The following is a 15,893-nucleotide window of genomic DNA, read 5'->3' on the forward strand; positions in this document are numbered from 1 at the left end:
GGGAGGGAGCAGGAGAACACGACACCCAACACCTTCACAGGGTCAGTCTGTTCCTTTAGAAGACATTTGTGTGTGTGTGTGTGTGTGTGTGCATGTGTGTGTGTGTAATGTAATGTAATGTAAGGGCGCGCCTTACCACACAGCCTTTCAGAGGAACCGCCACATTTTACAGTGAGAAATTCTACCAAACGGAGATCTGACTTTGTGAGCATCATCTTTTGAAATGCAGGGTCAGTCTGTTCCTTTAGAAGACTACCTAATCTGTGTGTGTGTAATGTAAGGGTGTGCCTACCACACAGCCTTTTGGAGGAAATGCCACATTTTACAGTGAGAAATTCTACCAAACAGAGATCTGATTTTGTGGGCATCCTTTTTTGAAATGCATGTACTCAGAGCAGTTAAGTGGAGGTTCAAAGTTTTTGATATGAACTTAATCAGGGTGCTTTGCTTACCACTCAAACACTTCAACCAAGACATAGAAATCTGATTGGCTGATAAAGACAAGCAGGGAAGGGAAGATCACCTTAAAGCCCTGGGCTCTTAAGGGAAGGTGAGGACTTAATCCGGTGCTGAAACTGGGACCTAGAACGCACCATTAGAATGCCTACCTCCTCCAAGAACTCTCCCACTTCTCAAAATAGGGGGCAGTGCTGTCCAGTTCAGTGGCCACCAGCCACATGTGGCTCCTGAGCACTTGAAATGTGGCTTAATGCAACCAAGGAACTGAATTTTTAATTGTATTTAATCTTCATTAATTTAAATGGAAATAGCCACAAATGACTAGTGACTAATATATTGGACAGCAGAGGTGAGGGGGAGACAGTAAGAAGAGCACAGAAAAAAAGAGGCAGGAAGTGATAAAGACAAACTTCCTACTTCACAATTATTCCTAAGCACTATTTGTATTACTATACTACTGACTTTTGCTTAGTACTTTAGTTTCCAGAGATATGCATTTATTCTGCATTCATTAGATCCTTATGAACAATTCTATCAAGTAACCGTCATTATCATTGCTTATAGATGAGATTCAGAGAATTCTGTGATTTACCTAAAGAGACTCAGTCGGGGGGAGTCTAATTATGTAACCCCAACACTGTCCAGATGGCATGGAGAAACCTCACCTCTTCCTTTCACAAAAAGGAAGTAGAGGACAGATTGGTGCTTTATTCATCTCATTGTTCTGCCCTACACAACCTGAAAATATTTAATGAGAATCAGCCTCTCTTGTTTCATTCCGTAAGCTTCTCACCTGCTTGGAATTGAGCTCCTTGGCATTATTAGGAGTGCTTCCTGGGCAACAGGACAGGCAGAGCTCATCCTTCCCTACAAACCCATTTCTGCTCCCCTTTCCCAGGCTTGCATCCTCAGTGAGGGGGGCAGGAGCCCTGAGAGGCTGGCTTCCATGGAAAGCAAAGGGGTTCTGGATTATGCATGGTGATACCTATATGCTACCTTATATTACCTCGAAATAATAATAAAAAAAAAGCAGGTCTCGAGATCTGACACGCAAATATGCACACAGAACTGGATTATCTGCATGAGGACAAATGAGATGTCAAAGGCTGCTAAAAGGCTGCTTGAGGCTTAAAGGGGACAATAGCAACAGCAAAGATATTTCAAATAACTCCATGACAGTGCCGTCTGCCTGTTTAACCTTGTACTAAGTTACTAAAACATTTTCCACAATTTTCCATCAAATACATTTTATAGACTCAAAAAAAAAAAGGTAAAGGAAAATAAGGGAAATTATTATTTTTTTTTTTTTTTGAGATGGAGTTTCACTCTTGTTGCCCAGGCTGGAGTGCAATGGTGCGATATCGGCACACCGCAACCTCCGCCTCCTGGGTTCAAGCGAGTCTCCTGCCTCAGCCTCCCAAGTAGCTGGGATTACAGGCATGTGCCACCATGCCCAGCTAATTTTGTATTTTTTGTAGAGACGGGGTTTCTCCACATTGGTCAGGCTGGTCTCGAACTCCCGAACTCAGGTGATCTGCCCACCTTGGCCTCCCAAAGTGCTGGGATTACAGGCGTGAGCCACCTCACCCAGCCGATTTTTAAATATTTAATACAAACTTACAAATATAAGTCATCCTAGGCCAAGAGTTCTTGACACAGGATCAAAATTTAAGCAAAAATGAGTGTAATCTGTTTGAAATTTTCACTAATAAAACTTTTTTAAAAGAAGTGAACGGGGCCGGGTGTGGTGGCTCACGCCTGTAATCCCAGCATTTTGGGAGGCCAGGGCGGGAGAATCACCTGAGGTCAGGAGTTCAAGACTGGCATGACCAACATGGTGAAACCCTGTCTCTACTAAAAATACAAAAAATGAGCCGGGCATGGTGGCAGGCACCTGTAGTCTCAGCTACTCAGGAGGCTGAGGCAGCAGAATCACTTGAACCTGGGAGACGGAAGTTGCAGTGAGCTGAGATCACGCTTCTGCACTCCAGCCTGGGTGACAGAGCAAGACCTGTCTCAAAAAAAAAAAAAAAAAGAAAGAAAAAGAATAAAATAAAATAAGTGAATAAGAGCATGTATACATATTTACATATTCTCCTCAGGAGGGATCCAAGGCATTCCTCAGATTTTCGAAGCAAAGGCATTCTTCTAGCTCTTCATTATCTTTCTCCAACTCCTGGGCTCAAGCAATCTGCCCGCCTCGGCCTCCCAAAGTGCTAGGATTACAGGCGTGAGCCATGGTACCCAGCCTGCCTGATAGTATATCTAATAGTTATTAAAAAGGCTTTAAAATTTTTTCCAAATAGCTGGATTTTTAAATTTAAATTTTATTATTAATTGCAATTTTATTAATTATATTCAGATTCGATTTCTCCTTTTTTAATTTACTGAGAATTTATTTGGCCTAGTATGTGATCAATTTACACTACACACACACACACACACACACACACACACACCATGAACAAAGAGTGAAAACAACCCAAACAATAAGGGAGCAGTTAAACTGTGGCATATCCATGTGACAGAATAGCATGTAGTCACTAGAAATACTGTTTCTGAAAACCATTGAACACATACAGGAAAATGCTCATGAACAGAAAGAAGGAAAATACAAAACTACACATACATATGAGGCTCATTTTGTTAAAAAATATTTATAGTCACTGCAAAACTATTGAAAGAAAAGGCCAAATGGTGAACAAAGATGTAACCAGTTTTCTGTAATAAGCAAGTGTTACATTTATAATCAGAAAAAGAAGTATTGCTTTTAAAATGAGTCTAGAAATATCTAGAAAGGCATCTTACCTTTTTAGAGAATAAACTCTAGGGAATAAATTTTGGTATACAGTAATTCTGATTTGTTAATGGTATAACTCTTTATTATCTTTATTTTGAATACTGGCTCAGTCGTAGTGAATTAAAAATCTACAATTGTGCTATTGTCGAATTCTCCTCATTTACTGGAGTTTTTCCTTTTTGCAATTTGTTGCTATGTTGTTTTATCACATAAAAGTCATATAATGCTATGACAATTACCATCTACATAGAGAGCTTAACACAGTGTCTGGCACATAGCACATACTCAATACATGTCAGCTGTGGTTAGTAGTGGTATTTTGAGATTAATACTGCTACTTAGGTTTTCTTTTGTTTAACTGACGTATCTTTTTGCCAATCTTTTTTTTCTTTAAAGAACCTTATGAAAACTTGAAAGGAAATGCAGTAAAGGAAAACCATGGAAATGGAACTGGAAGTCAAAGACATGATTTTTAAGTCCTGTTTCTCTTACTTACTTGCTATGCGAACTCTGGGCCTCATTATACTACTCATATTGGTAGTGGGCCCCAGGAAAACCACCTTGCTGGACCTGGCCCTCCAGGCCTTTGCAAACTGCCTTGCTATAAGGGCTTCTTCCCTTGACCATCAGATTGTTCCCTAAATTAGAACTTAAAAGCCCTCAGTTACAAACGACATGATGCAATTTTGTTAAAATGTAGTTAATCAGAGATGTAAAAAGTACAATTAGTTTTTAGTGATATGATTTGAAAGGACTAGGGTAGGTTATATAAAGGATACAAGGCTGGGAGTGGTGGCTCACACCTGTAATATTAGCACTTTGGGAGGCCACGGCAGGTGGATCGCTTGAGCTCAGGAGTTCGAGACCAGCCTGGGCAACATAGTGAAACTCTATCTCTACAAAAATACAACAACTGGCCGGGTGTGGTGGCTTACGCCTGTACTCCCAGCTACCCTGGGGGGCTGAGACAGGAGGATCCCTTGAGCCCAGGAGGTGGAGGTTGCAGTGAGCCAAGATCACATCACTGCGCTCCAGCTGGGCGACCTTGAGACCTTGTCGCAAAAAAAAAAAAAAAAAAAAGGCGGGGGGGATATGAAAAGCTACAACTATACCTACAAAACCCTATACAGAGAGAAGCCCTTTGTCCCTCTCTCTACAGCTGCCTGACAAGCCATTCAGTCAACATGTGCCCTAGCTGTTACACAGGCTGGAACATGCTATCCCTCCACTAAGCAGAAGAGACAGTCCTAGCCTTCGCTCTCAGAGAAGAAGATAATGCCCACTTCCTCCTCTCTGCCCTCAGGGTATGTGTGCCAGGCCCTGCCTAGAGACATGAGGGCTGTAACCCTAGCCACCCCTTTACTGATGATCTGCCCCTTGCTAAAGATTATCAGAAGGCAGCCTGAAAAGTTGGCTTTTGTTTACTCATCTGATAAGTCTATGTTCTTTGCATAAGGGTTCATTGGGTTAGAAAAAAAGAATGCACTTTGAGATCCTCCATTAGGATAGAAAATTGGTCTTTACTGTATTAAAATAGTACTACACTTACCAACCAATGTTGTAGTAAAAGGATGAAGTAAAATAACAGATATGAAAGCATTTTGTAAACTCCAAAGTGATTTACAGACATAAAAGGAGTAGACAGGAAGAACAAGTTCAAGATATCTATAGTACATCATGATTGCTAAAGTTAATAACAATGTATCATATATTGCAAATTGCTAAGAGCAGATTCTCACCACAAAAGAAATGATAATAATGTGAGAGGATGCATATGTTTGTCTGATTTAGCCATTCCACAATGTATACATTTATCAAAATATCGTATTGTATACCATAAATATATACAATTTTGTCAATCAAAAATACATAAATATAATAAAAATAAAAGGAGAATTGTATATAAATGATTATAAGCAATTGAACTTCAATTAAAAATCTGTTTTTCTGTACATGGAAGTCTTCTTCATGGAAGACTCCGTATTATAAAGATGTCAATTATCCCCAACCTATCTATAGATTCAATGCAATCCTGTTTAAAATCCTAGCAGGTGTTGGCCAGGCACAGTGGCTCACGCCTGTAATCCCAGCACTCCGGGAGGCCAAGGCAGGTGGATCACGAGGTCAGGAGATCGAGACCATCCTGGCTAACACTGTGAAACCCCATCTCTACTAAAAATACAAAAAAATTAGCCAGGCGTGGTAGCGGGCACCTGTAGTCCCAGCTACTCAGGAGGTTGAGGCAGGAGAATGGCATGAACCCAGGGGGCGGAGCTTGAAGTGAGTGGAGATCGCGCCACTGCACTCCAGCCTAAGCAACAGAGTAAGACTCCGTCTCAAAAAAATAAAAATAAAAATAAAATCCTAGGAGGTGTTTTTGTAGACATTAACAAGCTGTTTCTAAAATGTTATGGATAAGCAAAGGAACGAAAATAAGAAAAACAGCTTCAAAAAAGAACAAAGACGACTCTCATTACCTAATTCCAAGCCTCTCTATAAAGGTACAGTAATCAAGACAGTGTGGTATTAGCAAAATGATAGACAAAGAAACCAATGACACAGAAGATAAGAGTCCAGAAATAGACCCACATGTATATGGTCAATTGATTTTCAACAAAGGTACCAAGGCATTCAATAGGGAAAAGAAAGTCTTCATCAAATGGTGCTAGAACAATTTAACATCCCTATGCAAAATGAGTGAGCCTCAAACCCACACCCTGTACCACACAAAAAAATTAACTCATAATATACTTAAGTGTAAAAGACAGAGCTATAAAACTAATAGAGAAACACATAGGAAAAAAACCTTTGGGAACTTGAGTTAGACGAAGAACTCTTATTAATAGATAAGACAAAAGCACAAATCATAAAATAACACAATTGATAAACTAGACTTCAAAATTTAAAACTTCTACTCTTTGAGACTATTGAGAAAATGAAAATGAAAATGAAAATGAAAAAACAAGCCACAGACTGGGAGAAAATACTTGCAAAATACATTATCTGATAAAGAACTGGTATCCAGAATATATAAACAACTCTCACAACTGATTAAGAAAATTAACAACTCAATTTAAAAACTAGACAAGGCCAGGTGCAGTGGCTCACGCCTGTAATCCCAGCACTTTGGGAGGCCAAGGCAGGCGGATCACAAGGCAGGAGATCGAGACCATCCTGGCTAACACAGTGAAACCCCGTCTCTACTAAAAATACAAAAAAAATTACCCAGGCGTGGTGACAGGCGCCTGTAGTCCCAGCTACTTGGGTGGCTGAGGCAGGAGAATTGCTTGAACCCAGGAGGCAGAGGTTGCAGTGAGCTGAGATCGTGCCACCGCACTCCAGCCTGGGCGACAGAGTGAGACTCTATCTCAAAAAAAAAAAAAAAAAAAAATACAAAAATTAGCCAGGTGTGGTGGGGCACGCCTGTAATCCTAGCTACTCAGGAGGCTCAGGCAGTAGAACTGCCTTGAACCTGGGAGGCAGAGGCTGCAGTGAGCTGAAATCACGCCACTACACTCCAGCCTGGGCGACAGAGTGAGATTCAGTCTCCAAAAAAAAAAAAAAAAAATTAAAACCAGAATTGTCATACGATCCAGCAATCCTACTTCTGAGTATGTACCCAAAAGAATTGAAAGCAGAGCCTTGAAGAGAGATTTGCACACCCATGTTCATAGCAGCATTATTCACAATAGCCAAGAGGTGGCGGCAACCCAAGTGTCCATTAGTGGATGAATGGAACAAAATGTGGCATCCACATACAATGAAATGTTACTCAGCCTTGAAAAGGAAGGAAATCATGTCACAGACTATAACACGGGTGAACTCTGAAGACATTATACTAAGCACAAGCTAGTCACAAAAAAGACAAATAGTATATGATTTCCCTCATATGAGGCACTTAGAATAGTCAAAGTCATAGAGACAGAAAAAACAGTAGTTGCCAGAGGGTGGTGGGAAGGGAACATGGAGAATTTCTGTTGAATGGGCATAGAATTTCAGTTTTGTCAGATGAAAAAATTCTGGAGATTGGTTGCACAATATGAATGTAGGTAATACCACTGAACTATACATTTAAAAATGGTTTTAGAAGATACCAATAAACTACTTTAAAAGATGGTTAAGATGGTAAATTTTATGTTATGTTTTTTAACCACTATTTTTTTGAAACTCTGAAATACCAAGTGCTAGAGCAGATACAGGGTCGCTGGAACTCTCATGCACTGCTGGTAAGAATGTGAAACAGTAGAGCCACTTTGGAGAACAGCTTGGCGATTTCTTATAAAGCTAAAGTTAATATACACTTACTGTATGATCTAACAATTCCACTACTAGGTACTTACATAAAAATTGTATGTGAATGTTTATAGAATATTTATTCATAATTGCCAAAAGGTGGAAACAACCCAAATGCCCATCAACTAACTGATGAATGGATAAATTATCTACATCCATAGAATGGAATTCTACTCAGCAATAAAAAGAAATGAACTACTGATCAATGCAATGTAGCAGGTTAAATTATGGCCACCAAAAAAGATATCTTCAAGTCCTAACCCCCAGAACCTGTGAATATGACTTTATTTGAAAACAGAATCTTTGCAGATGTAATCAAGCAAAGGTGAGATCATATTGGATTAGGGTAGGCCCTAAATCCAATGACTAGTTCTTTATAAGACAAAGGAGAGGAAGATTGAAATACAGAGACACAGACAAACAATGAAGAAAGTCGTGTGATGACAGAAGCAGAGAGTAAGTGATGCAGGTACAAGTTAAGGACTGCCGCCGCCCACAGAAGCTAGGAAGAGACAAGGAGGGATTCTTCCCTAGAGCGTTCATGGTGCTGCTGACACCATGATTTCCAACTTCTGGACTGAACATGAGAAAATAAATTTCTGTTGTTTTAAGGCACTAAGTTTGTGGTACTTTGTTACAGCAGCCCTACGAAACTAATACACGCAGCAACTTAGATGAATCTCAAATGCAATATGCTAAGTGAGAGAAAAACTCAAAAGACTACGGACGTTTGATTCCACTAATAGGATGCTGGAAGAGTCAAAACTGCAGATGGTGGTTTCCAAAGGCTGGAGGTGGGGGATGGAGAATATTTTTTTTTTTTTTTTTTTTTTTTTTTTTTTTTTTTTTTTTTTTTTTTTTTTTGAGACGGAGTCTCGCTCTGTCGCCCAGGCTAGAGTGCAGTGGCGCGATCTCGGCTCACTGCAAGCTCCGCCTCCCGGGTTCACGCCATTCTCCTGCCTCAGCCTCTCCGAGTAGCTGGGACTACAGGCGCCCGCCACCGCGCCCGGCTAATTTTTTGTATTTTTTTTTTAGTAGAGACGGGGTTTCACCGTGGTCTCGATCTCCTGACCTCGTGATCCGCCCGCCTCGGCCTCCCAAAGTGCTGGGATTACAAGCGTGAGCCACCGCGCCCGGCCTGGGGGATGGAGAATATTTACAAACAGGTACAAGGGAATCTTTTGGGGTAATGGAACTATTCTACATCTTCATTGTGGTGGTGATAATACGGCATTGAGCTGTATACCTAAAAAAGGTATAAATTATATTGTATGTAAATTATACCTCAAAAAAATTTACTTAAAAAAAAATCTGTGCTCTGGGACTCTCCTCAGTTTTTCAAGAATTTTTCTCAGTTTGGAAGAGGGTTCCCACCAGCCTAACTGGGGAGAATGTGAAGAGCAAAATAAAAACAATAGGTTAGCCTGCTCAAGCCCACTCTTACTCTGTAGAGCATACTTTCATTTCAATAAATCTGTGTTTTCATTGCTTCAGAAATGAATAAAAATAATAGATTATAATAGATTGAATAAAATAGAAAATCATAAAACCATATACCGAGAGATAAAAAATGAATGTATAGATTGAAAGTTTAATGAAGATCAGGATAAAGTATCTCCTCGCAAAATATTTATTCATTACAAAGGGGAAAAGAGTAACTTTAGAATGGAGAAGTCTGACAGACATGCCACCTTTTTTTTTTTTTTTGAGACAGGGTTTGGCTCTGTCACCCAAGCTGGAGTACTGCGGCACCATCTGAGCTCACTGACATCTCTGCTCTCCGGGCTCAAGCAATCAATCCTCCCACTTCAGCTTCCCAAGTAGCTGGGACCAGAGGCGTGCACCACCACATCTGGCCTTTTTTTTTTTTTCAGTAGAGACAGGGTCTCGCCATGTTGCCCAGGCTGGTCTCAAACTCCTGAGCTCAAGCGATCCGCCTGCCTCAGCCTCCCAAAATGCTGGGATTACAGGCTTGAGCCACCATGCCTGGTGGACACCACCTTAACTGATAAATGAGAACATCATCATTAACAGGACACATCAAAATCATGTCCCTAATGTGATACCATAACAGCATCACTTCTATGTTATTCCTGCCAAAGATGCATAGTCTGAATCAAATCACAAAGATACATTAGGCAGACCCCAACTGAGGGGTTATATCTACAAAAAAACTGGCCTGTAATCTTCAAATGTGACAGGATCACAAAAGTTAAGAGTACTTGAATTAATGTCAAAAATAAAAGGCTGAAAAGCTGTTCCAGACTGAAGGAGACTGCAGACAATAACTGCATGTGATTCTGAACTGAATCCTTTTGCTATAGAGGACAGCAGGGGGACATTTGGTGAATGAGGTCTGAAGATCAGATTGTAATAACGGATCACTGTTAATTTTCTTATCTTGATGGCTGTATTTTAGTTATATAGAACAACGTCTTTGCTTGTAGGAAAAACACAGTGAAATATTAGGGGGTGATGGGGCATCAGGTCAGGAACTTATTCTCAAGTGAGAAAAAAGTTATGTCAGCAGGGCACAGTAGTTCATGCCTGTAATCCCAGCACTTTGGGAGGACGAGATGGGCGGATCACCTGAGGTCAGGAGTTTGAGACCAGCCTGGCCAACATGGTGAGACACTGTCTCTACTAAAAATACAAAAATTAGCCAGGCGTGGTGACGCACGCCTATGATCCCAGCTACTTGGGAGGCTGAGGCAGAAGAATCACTTGAACTCAGGAGCTGGAAGTTGCATGAGCTGAGATCGCACTATTGCACTCCAGCCTAGGCAACAGAATGAGACTCGGTCTCAAAAAAAAGAAAAAAAAAAATTAAGTGGACTATACTTCCAAGTATTCTGTAAGTTTGTGACCGTTGCAAAGAAAAACAAAACAAAAACAGTATGAAAAGAATCCTGGGGGCTAGGCACAGTAGCTCACGCCTGTAATCCCAGCACTTTGGGAGGCCAAGGTAGGTGGATTACTTGAGGTCAGGAGTTCAAGACCAACTGACCAACATGGTGAAACCTCGTCTCTACTAAAAATATAAAAATTAGCTGGGCGTGGTGGTGCACACCTGTAATCCCAGCTACTCAGGAAGCTGAGGCAGGAGAATGCTTGAACCCAGGTGATGGAGGTTGCAGTGAGCTGAGATCACACTACTGCACTCCTGTCTGGGTGACAGTGTGAGACTCCATCTCAAAAAAAAAAAAAAAAAAAAGAATCCTGGGAAGGCCAAGGATTATCATTTTATCCCATTCCCCAATGCAACCGGAGGGGAACATCATAGTAAATTCTATATTCCTCTAAAGTTGACAATAAAGTAGCACAAAATTGGGATCTCAGACACAGCAAACTTGCACAATGCTGTATTTCCTGAAGTATGAAATCCCGCATAAGGCAGAGACCTATGTTATTTGGATACTAAATAACCCAGTGGGTTAATATATAAGGTAGTTTGATCTATGAAGGTAGATCTCTAATACAGGCAGTAATATGGTAAAGAGTCCATTGTCATTATATTGAAGACAAGATTCCAGTGCAATAGGGTACAAATATGTTCACGTTGTAATTTTCTAATCACCATTATATTTGGAGTTCCTATCAGCACTCTCAAATCGAAGTCCCCAACTTAAATAATACATTTGGCTTTATTTGACATCATCAAAAAAGTGAACCCAGTTTCTACCATAAAGAAATAAGACAGCACTTTTAAAATGGTCAGGCATCCAAATAATCAATTAATGCTTCATCTTAAAGTTTATATCTCAACTTTAACACCGAATCTTAAATTGCATAATTAGAATGACAGGCTCCTAATGTTTCAGAGACTGGGATATCTAAGCAAGTCTAATTCAGGTCTTAACAACAGTGCCATATACCATTCTCTGAAATACCAATTCCACATTGTTTTGAACAAGGCTTTCCACTGATATGAACGATGAAAGCACCCTAGGACACTGCAGTAATCTAAATGCAATACAGACTACTTATCTGTGTCTTACACCTGCACTGACCCATGTGGTAGCCACTAGCCACATGAAACTAGTGAAATGCGGCTGGTCCAAATTAAAGTATGCTTTGAGTATAAAATACACAACAGATTTCAAAGACTTAGTACACAAAAAGGTATGTGAGATTTCTCAGTTTTTTTTATGCTGATTGCATGTTAAAATGATCATACTTTGGATATACTGGATTAAATATTTATTTATTTTTATTTATTTATTTTTTTTTTTTGAGACGGAGTCTCGCTCTGTCGCCCAGGCTGGAGTGCAGTGGTATGATCTCTGCTCACTGCACCCTCCGCCTCCTGGGTTCAAGCGATTCTCATGCCTCGGCTTCCCAAGTAGCTGGGACTACAGCTGTGCGCCACCACACCTAGCTAATTTTTGTGTTTTTAGTAGAGATGGGGTTTCACCATGTTGACCAGGCTGGTCTCGAACTCCTGACGTCAGGTGATCCACTGGCCTTGGCCTCCCAAAGTGCTAGGATTACAGGTGTGAGCCACCATGGCCAGACAAACATTTATTTGAGTAATATTATAGATGAGAAAGCTGCATTTTGAAAAATATAGACATTAAAATTAATCCCACATGTTTCTTCTTCTTTAATGTAGCTACTAGAACATTTTAAATTACATATACTTGTGTTATAATTCTACTTGCCAGTGCCGCCTTCAGCCATTTGTGAAATAACACTATCGTATGCTGTAGAAACTATGAGAGAAAATATTAATGGACTTTCCAAAAGAAGACTGAACTGTACCTAGGCCCAGCTTATCCTTCAAGATCTCATCTTTTTAGTGATAATCTTTGTCTATTTTTTACACTCCATTCAGCTTCAAGAAAGTACATATCTGGAGGTACCTGAAACTCTGACGCACTGCTCCGCAGCTGGCTCACGTTTGGTAAGGATCCTCCATGGTACTGTGTAAGGCGCAGTTGCTGAAGCTTCTGAAATTGAACCTGGAAACAAAGTGATTTAAGAACGTTGAGAGGTAACAGCAAAGATCTAAAGAAGCATCAAAGTATAGTATTTTGTAGGGGAACGGTTCAAGAATGAAAGTCTTGGTTTCAATTTCTTCTCTACTTAAGTGATCACACCCTCAAGGTTTCCGGTGCTTTCTGGGTTTTGATTACTCTATTTTCGGAAAGAGCTTACCCATGTTCCAAATGTCCCATATACCATGATAGTAACGTCCTCTTGCAAGGTCTTTGAGTGTGTATGTTTGGACACAGTGGCATAATCTTTAACAACAGTAAAAGAATTTCTGAAAGAAAAACTAAGCTACTATCCACAACCCTAACACATTAACTGTTTTCCCTTCTTCATGCTCTTTTCCAGCCTCCATTTACATTTATGGTAAGAACTGCATAGCTGTGATGATAAGATAGGTACAACCTAGCATGCTCATCATAAGCCTTTTCTATGCTATTACAGAATAATTTTTAATGGGTATATAACAGTTCTTCTGAATTATTTCCTTAGAACACCTTCCGAAGGGTGATTACTAAATCTCTGGATATGGGCCTTTGGGTGGCTCTCAACATATACTGCCAAAACGCTTTCCCAAAGAGTTTACTAATATATATATGAGAAAAGTTTCACCAAAAAAACCCTCACTGACATAGGATGCTACCACTAATTGGGGTAAGGAAGGAGGTCAATTCAATAGGTATAAAATGGCAACCCACCATTTTAATATGCCTTTCTTCTGTAAGTTCTTCCTTACTTCATTTTTCAAAAAGCAATAAACTGGTTACAGTTCTTGTAAATCTCAAAGTGATCTGATCTGGTCTTTAAGAGTTCTGTTTCTAAAATAATAAATTAGCTCCATGGTTACATAACCCTTGGCACTATAATTCATATAGAGAAGGAAGGGTTATAGACGAGAGCCCTGGGGCAGATTTTTACCTTTCATTACTCTCCGTCTCTAACAATAATAAAACACTACCAGATCTAAGCCCCTAGGATGGGCCAGGTGCTGTTCTCAGACACTTCGCCCACTTCATCCCTAATCCTCCCCACAACCATGCAGATGAGACTGTACTCTCCTGCTGTTACAGACCTGAAGACCCAGACTCGGAAGTTCAGTGACTTGCCACGTGGCTAGCAGGAGGCTGAGCCACGGCTGTCAGCCTCAAAGCCCATATGCCCATTTCTGCCACGCTCTTTTCCTTTGTCCCATCTTTCCCTCGATGATCATACTAATTGCAAACTCAAAAAAAAAAAAAAAAGTGAAGTTTGGTTTACCAAAAGCATTGTTGAACCTAAGAAGCTCTCTGATAATTTCCTTTTTACATTTATTATGAAAGATTTCAAATACTGTATGTGAAATAAAGACAAGTATAATGAAACCCCATCTATCCATCTTCTAGCTTAAAAATTACCAACTTATATCCAATCATCTTTCATCATTACCCTCTCCACTACCCGCAGTGCCTCACTGAAAGAAATCTCAGACGTCGTATCACTCCATATTTCAATATGTATCCTCAAAAGATAAAGACTTATACCTGTTTGGAAATTTTAAAGGCATACGAAATCCTTTAGTGGCTTTAACTTCCCTTATACCTGCTGTATTTGATTTCTCAAACGTACTGCACAGGGAGACAGTTATAACCTATTAATCAAAACCCAAATCTCAGAGTCAAACATGAGGAGGACGACATGGTGAGTTTTTTCCATCTAGGAGTGGAGTTATAGGAATAAAGTCTCTCAGCTTTCAATCTTAACATTCTAAAAGTACTTACCAGAAGCATCTGACTATTCTTGAAATTCTCTGGACAAAATTCTCAGCCACCTTGATTTAAAGCCTTTGGTTTCTTTTTTGAAGGATCAATTTATCCATTGATTTACTGATACAAAAACTTAACTATGCGTCAGGTAGTATGCCAGGCACTGGCTTACTAAGATAAATGTATACTAAAGTTCCTGCCTTCAGAGAGTTCTCACAAAGGCTTCAACTCTTACCCAAAAGCCTTGACACTTCAACCAAACTAAGTTATAAATCCAGATAGGGACCTGCCTTCAACTGAGCTGAAGGCCATCTCACAATCCCCCATAACTGCTCTCCCTCCCAAAGCACCTATTTCCAGAGCCTTCAAAGACTGTTAAAAAAGAACACTGTTAGCCTGGCCAACACGGTGAAACCCCGTCTCTACTAACAATTAGCCTGGTGTGGTGATGCATGCCTGCAATCCTAGCTACTTGGGAGGATGAGGCAGGAGAATTGCTTGAACCCAGGAAGCAGAGGTTGCAGTGAGCCAAGATCACGCCAGTGTACTACAGCCTGGGTAACACAGTGAGACTCTGTCTCAAAAAAAGGGCCAGGAGCAGTGTCTCATACCTGTAATCCCAGCACTTTGGGAGGCCGAGGCGGGCGGATCACGAGGTCAGGAGATCGACACCATCCTGGCTAACACAGTGAAACCCTGTCTCTACTAAAAGTACAAAAAAATTAGCCGGGCATGGTGGTGGGCGCCTGCAGTCCCTACTACTCGGGAGGCTGAGGCAGCAGAATGGCATGAACCTGGGAGGCGGAGCTTGCAGTGAGCCGAGATCGCGCCACTGCACTCCAGCCTGGGCAACAGAGCAAGATTCTGTGAAAAAACAAAAAGCACTGGACCTGGAATCGGATGATGTGACTTTGTAACCTGCAACTCCCGTGTGGTTGGGCAAACAACTCTGATGCCTCCTGCACAAGATAAAGTGAGGATTAAGTGACACAGACACAAGAGTGGTATGTCAAATGTAAAGCTCTGGACAACTTCTTAAGATATTATCATTATTGCTGATCTCAGCTACCTCTTCAAACTCTGAGTTATTTTGACATTTTCCTCTTTTGAAATTTAGACTCATTGAGCTAGAAAAAGAACTTTGAGACTGTCTTCAACACCTTCATGTTTACAGATGATGAACATGTGAACCAAAGAATGATTAGCCTAAGGCCGAGGTCACAGACTGGCAGCCCATAGGCCACATTTTGCCTAGAGAGTGTTCTGTTTACCCACCAGATGTTGACCCATTCAGTGTATTAAATTTCAATTGAAAAAATCAGGACACTGCATAAAAATCTGGATTTCCAACTTCTCCTGATTGAAAGGTCAGACGCCACTGAACTCACGTTCTTGCAAGGCATCGCTGGATGAAGCTGAGAAAAGGTCACCCCCTTAGACGGTGTTTGCCAAGTCCTCACTGTACCCTATTATTCCTTCACGATGGCCCAGGATCAGCTGCCATGATCATCTCATTCCTGGCCCCTCCATTCATTTTCCTTACCTGCCTCACTTATTGAGTTAGCGACCTTTGGCCTACAGTCACACATCTTAGTGGAATTTTCTTT

At 40.7% G+C, this 15,893-nt stretch overlaps 1 protein-coding gene across 5 annotated transcripts in view; it reads right to left on the reverse strand.

The window, feature by feature from the left end:
* CRTC3 (CREB regulated transcription coactivator 3) overlaps window positions 1-15,893 on the reverse strand; it is a 119,342-nt gene that overhangs the window by 95,506 nt on the left and 7,943 nt on the right. For all 5 annotated transcript variants that reach the window (XM_055277194.2, XM_055277193.2, XM_063638566.1 and 2 more), the window contains exon 2: window positions 12,415-12,513. Coding sequence is in view for 4 of the 5 variants with exons in the window: in XM_055277193.2 (XP_055133168.1) it covers window positions 12,415-12,513 (99 nt within the window). In the remaining variant the exon portion in view is untranslated. The remainder of the gene's footprint in view (window positions 1-12,414; window positions 12,514-15,893) is intronic.

The sequence above is a fragment of the Symphalangus syndactylus genome, chromosome 5, assembly GCF_028878055.3.
Source record: "Symphalangus syndactylus isolate Jambi chromosome 5, NHGRI_mSymSyn1-v2.1_pri, whole genome shotgun sequence".
NCBI classification, from domain to species: domain Eukaryota; kingdom Metazoa; phylum Chordata; class Mammalia; order Primates; family Hylobatidae; genus Symphalangus; species Symphalangus syndactylus.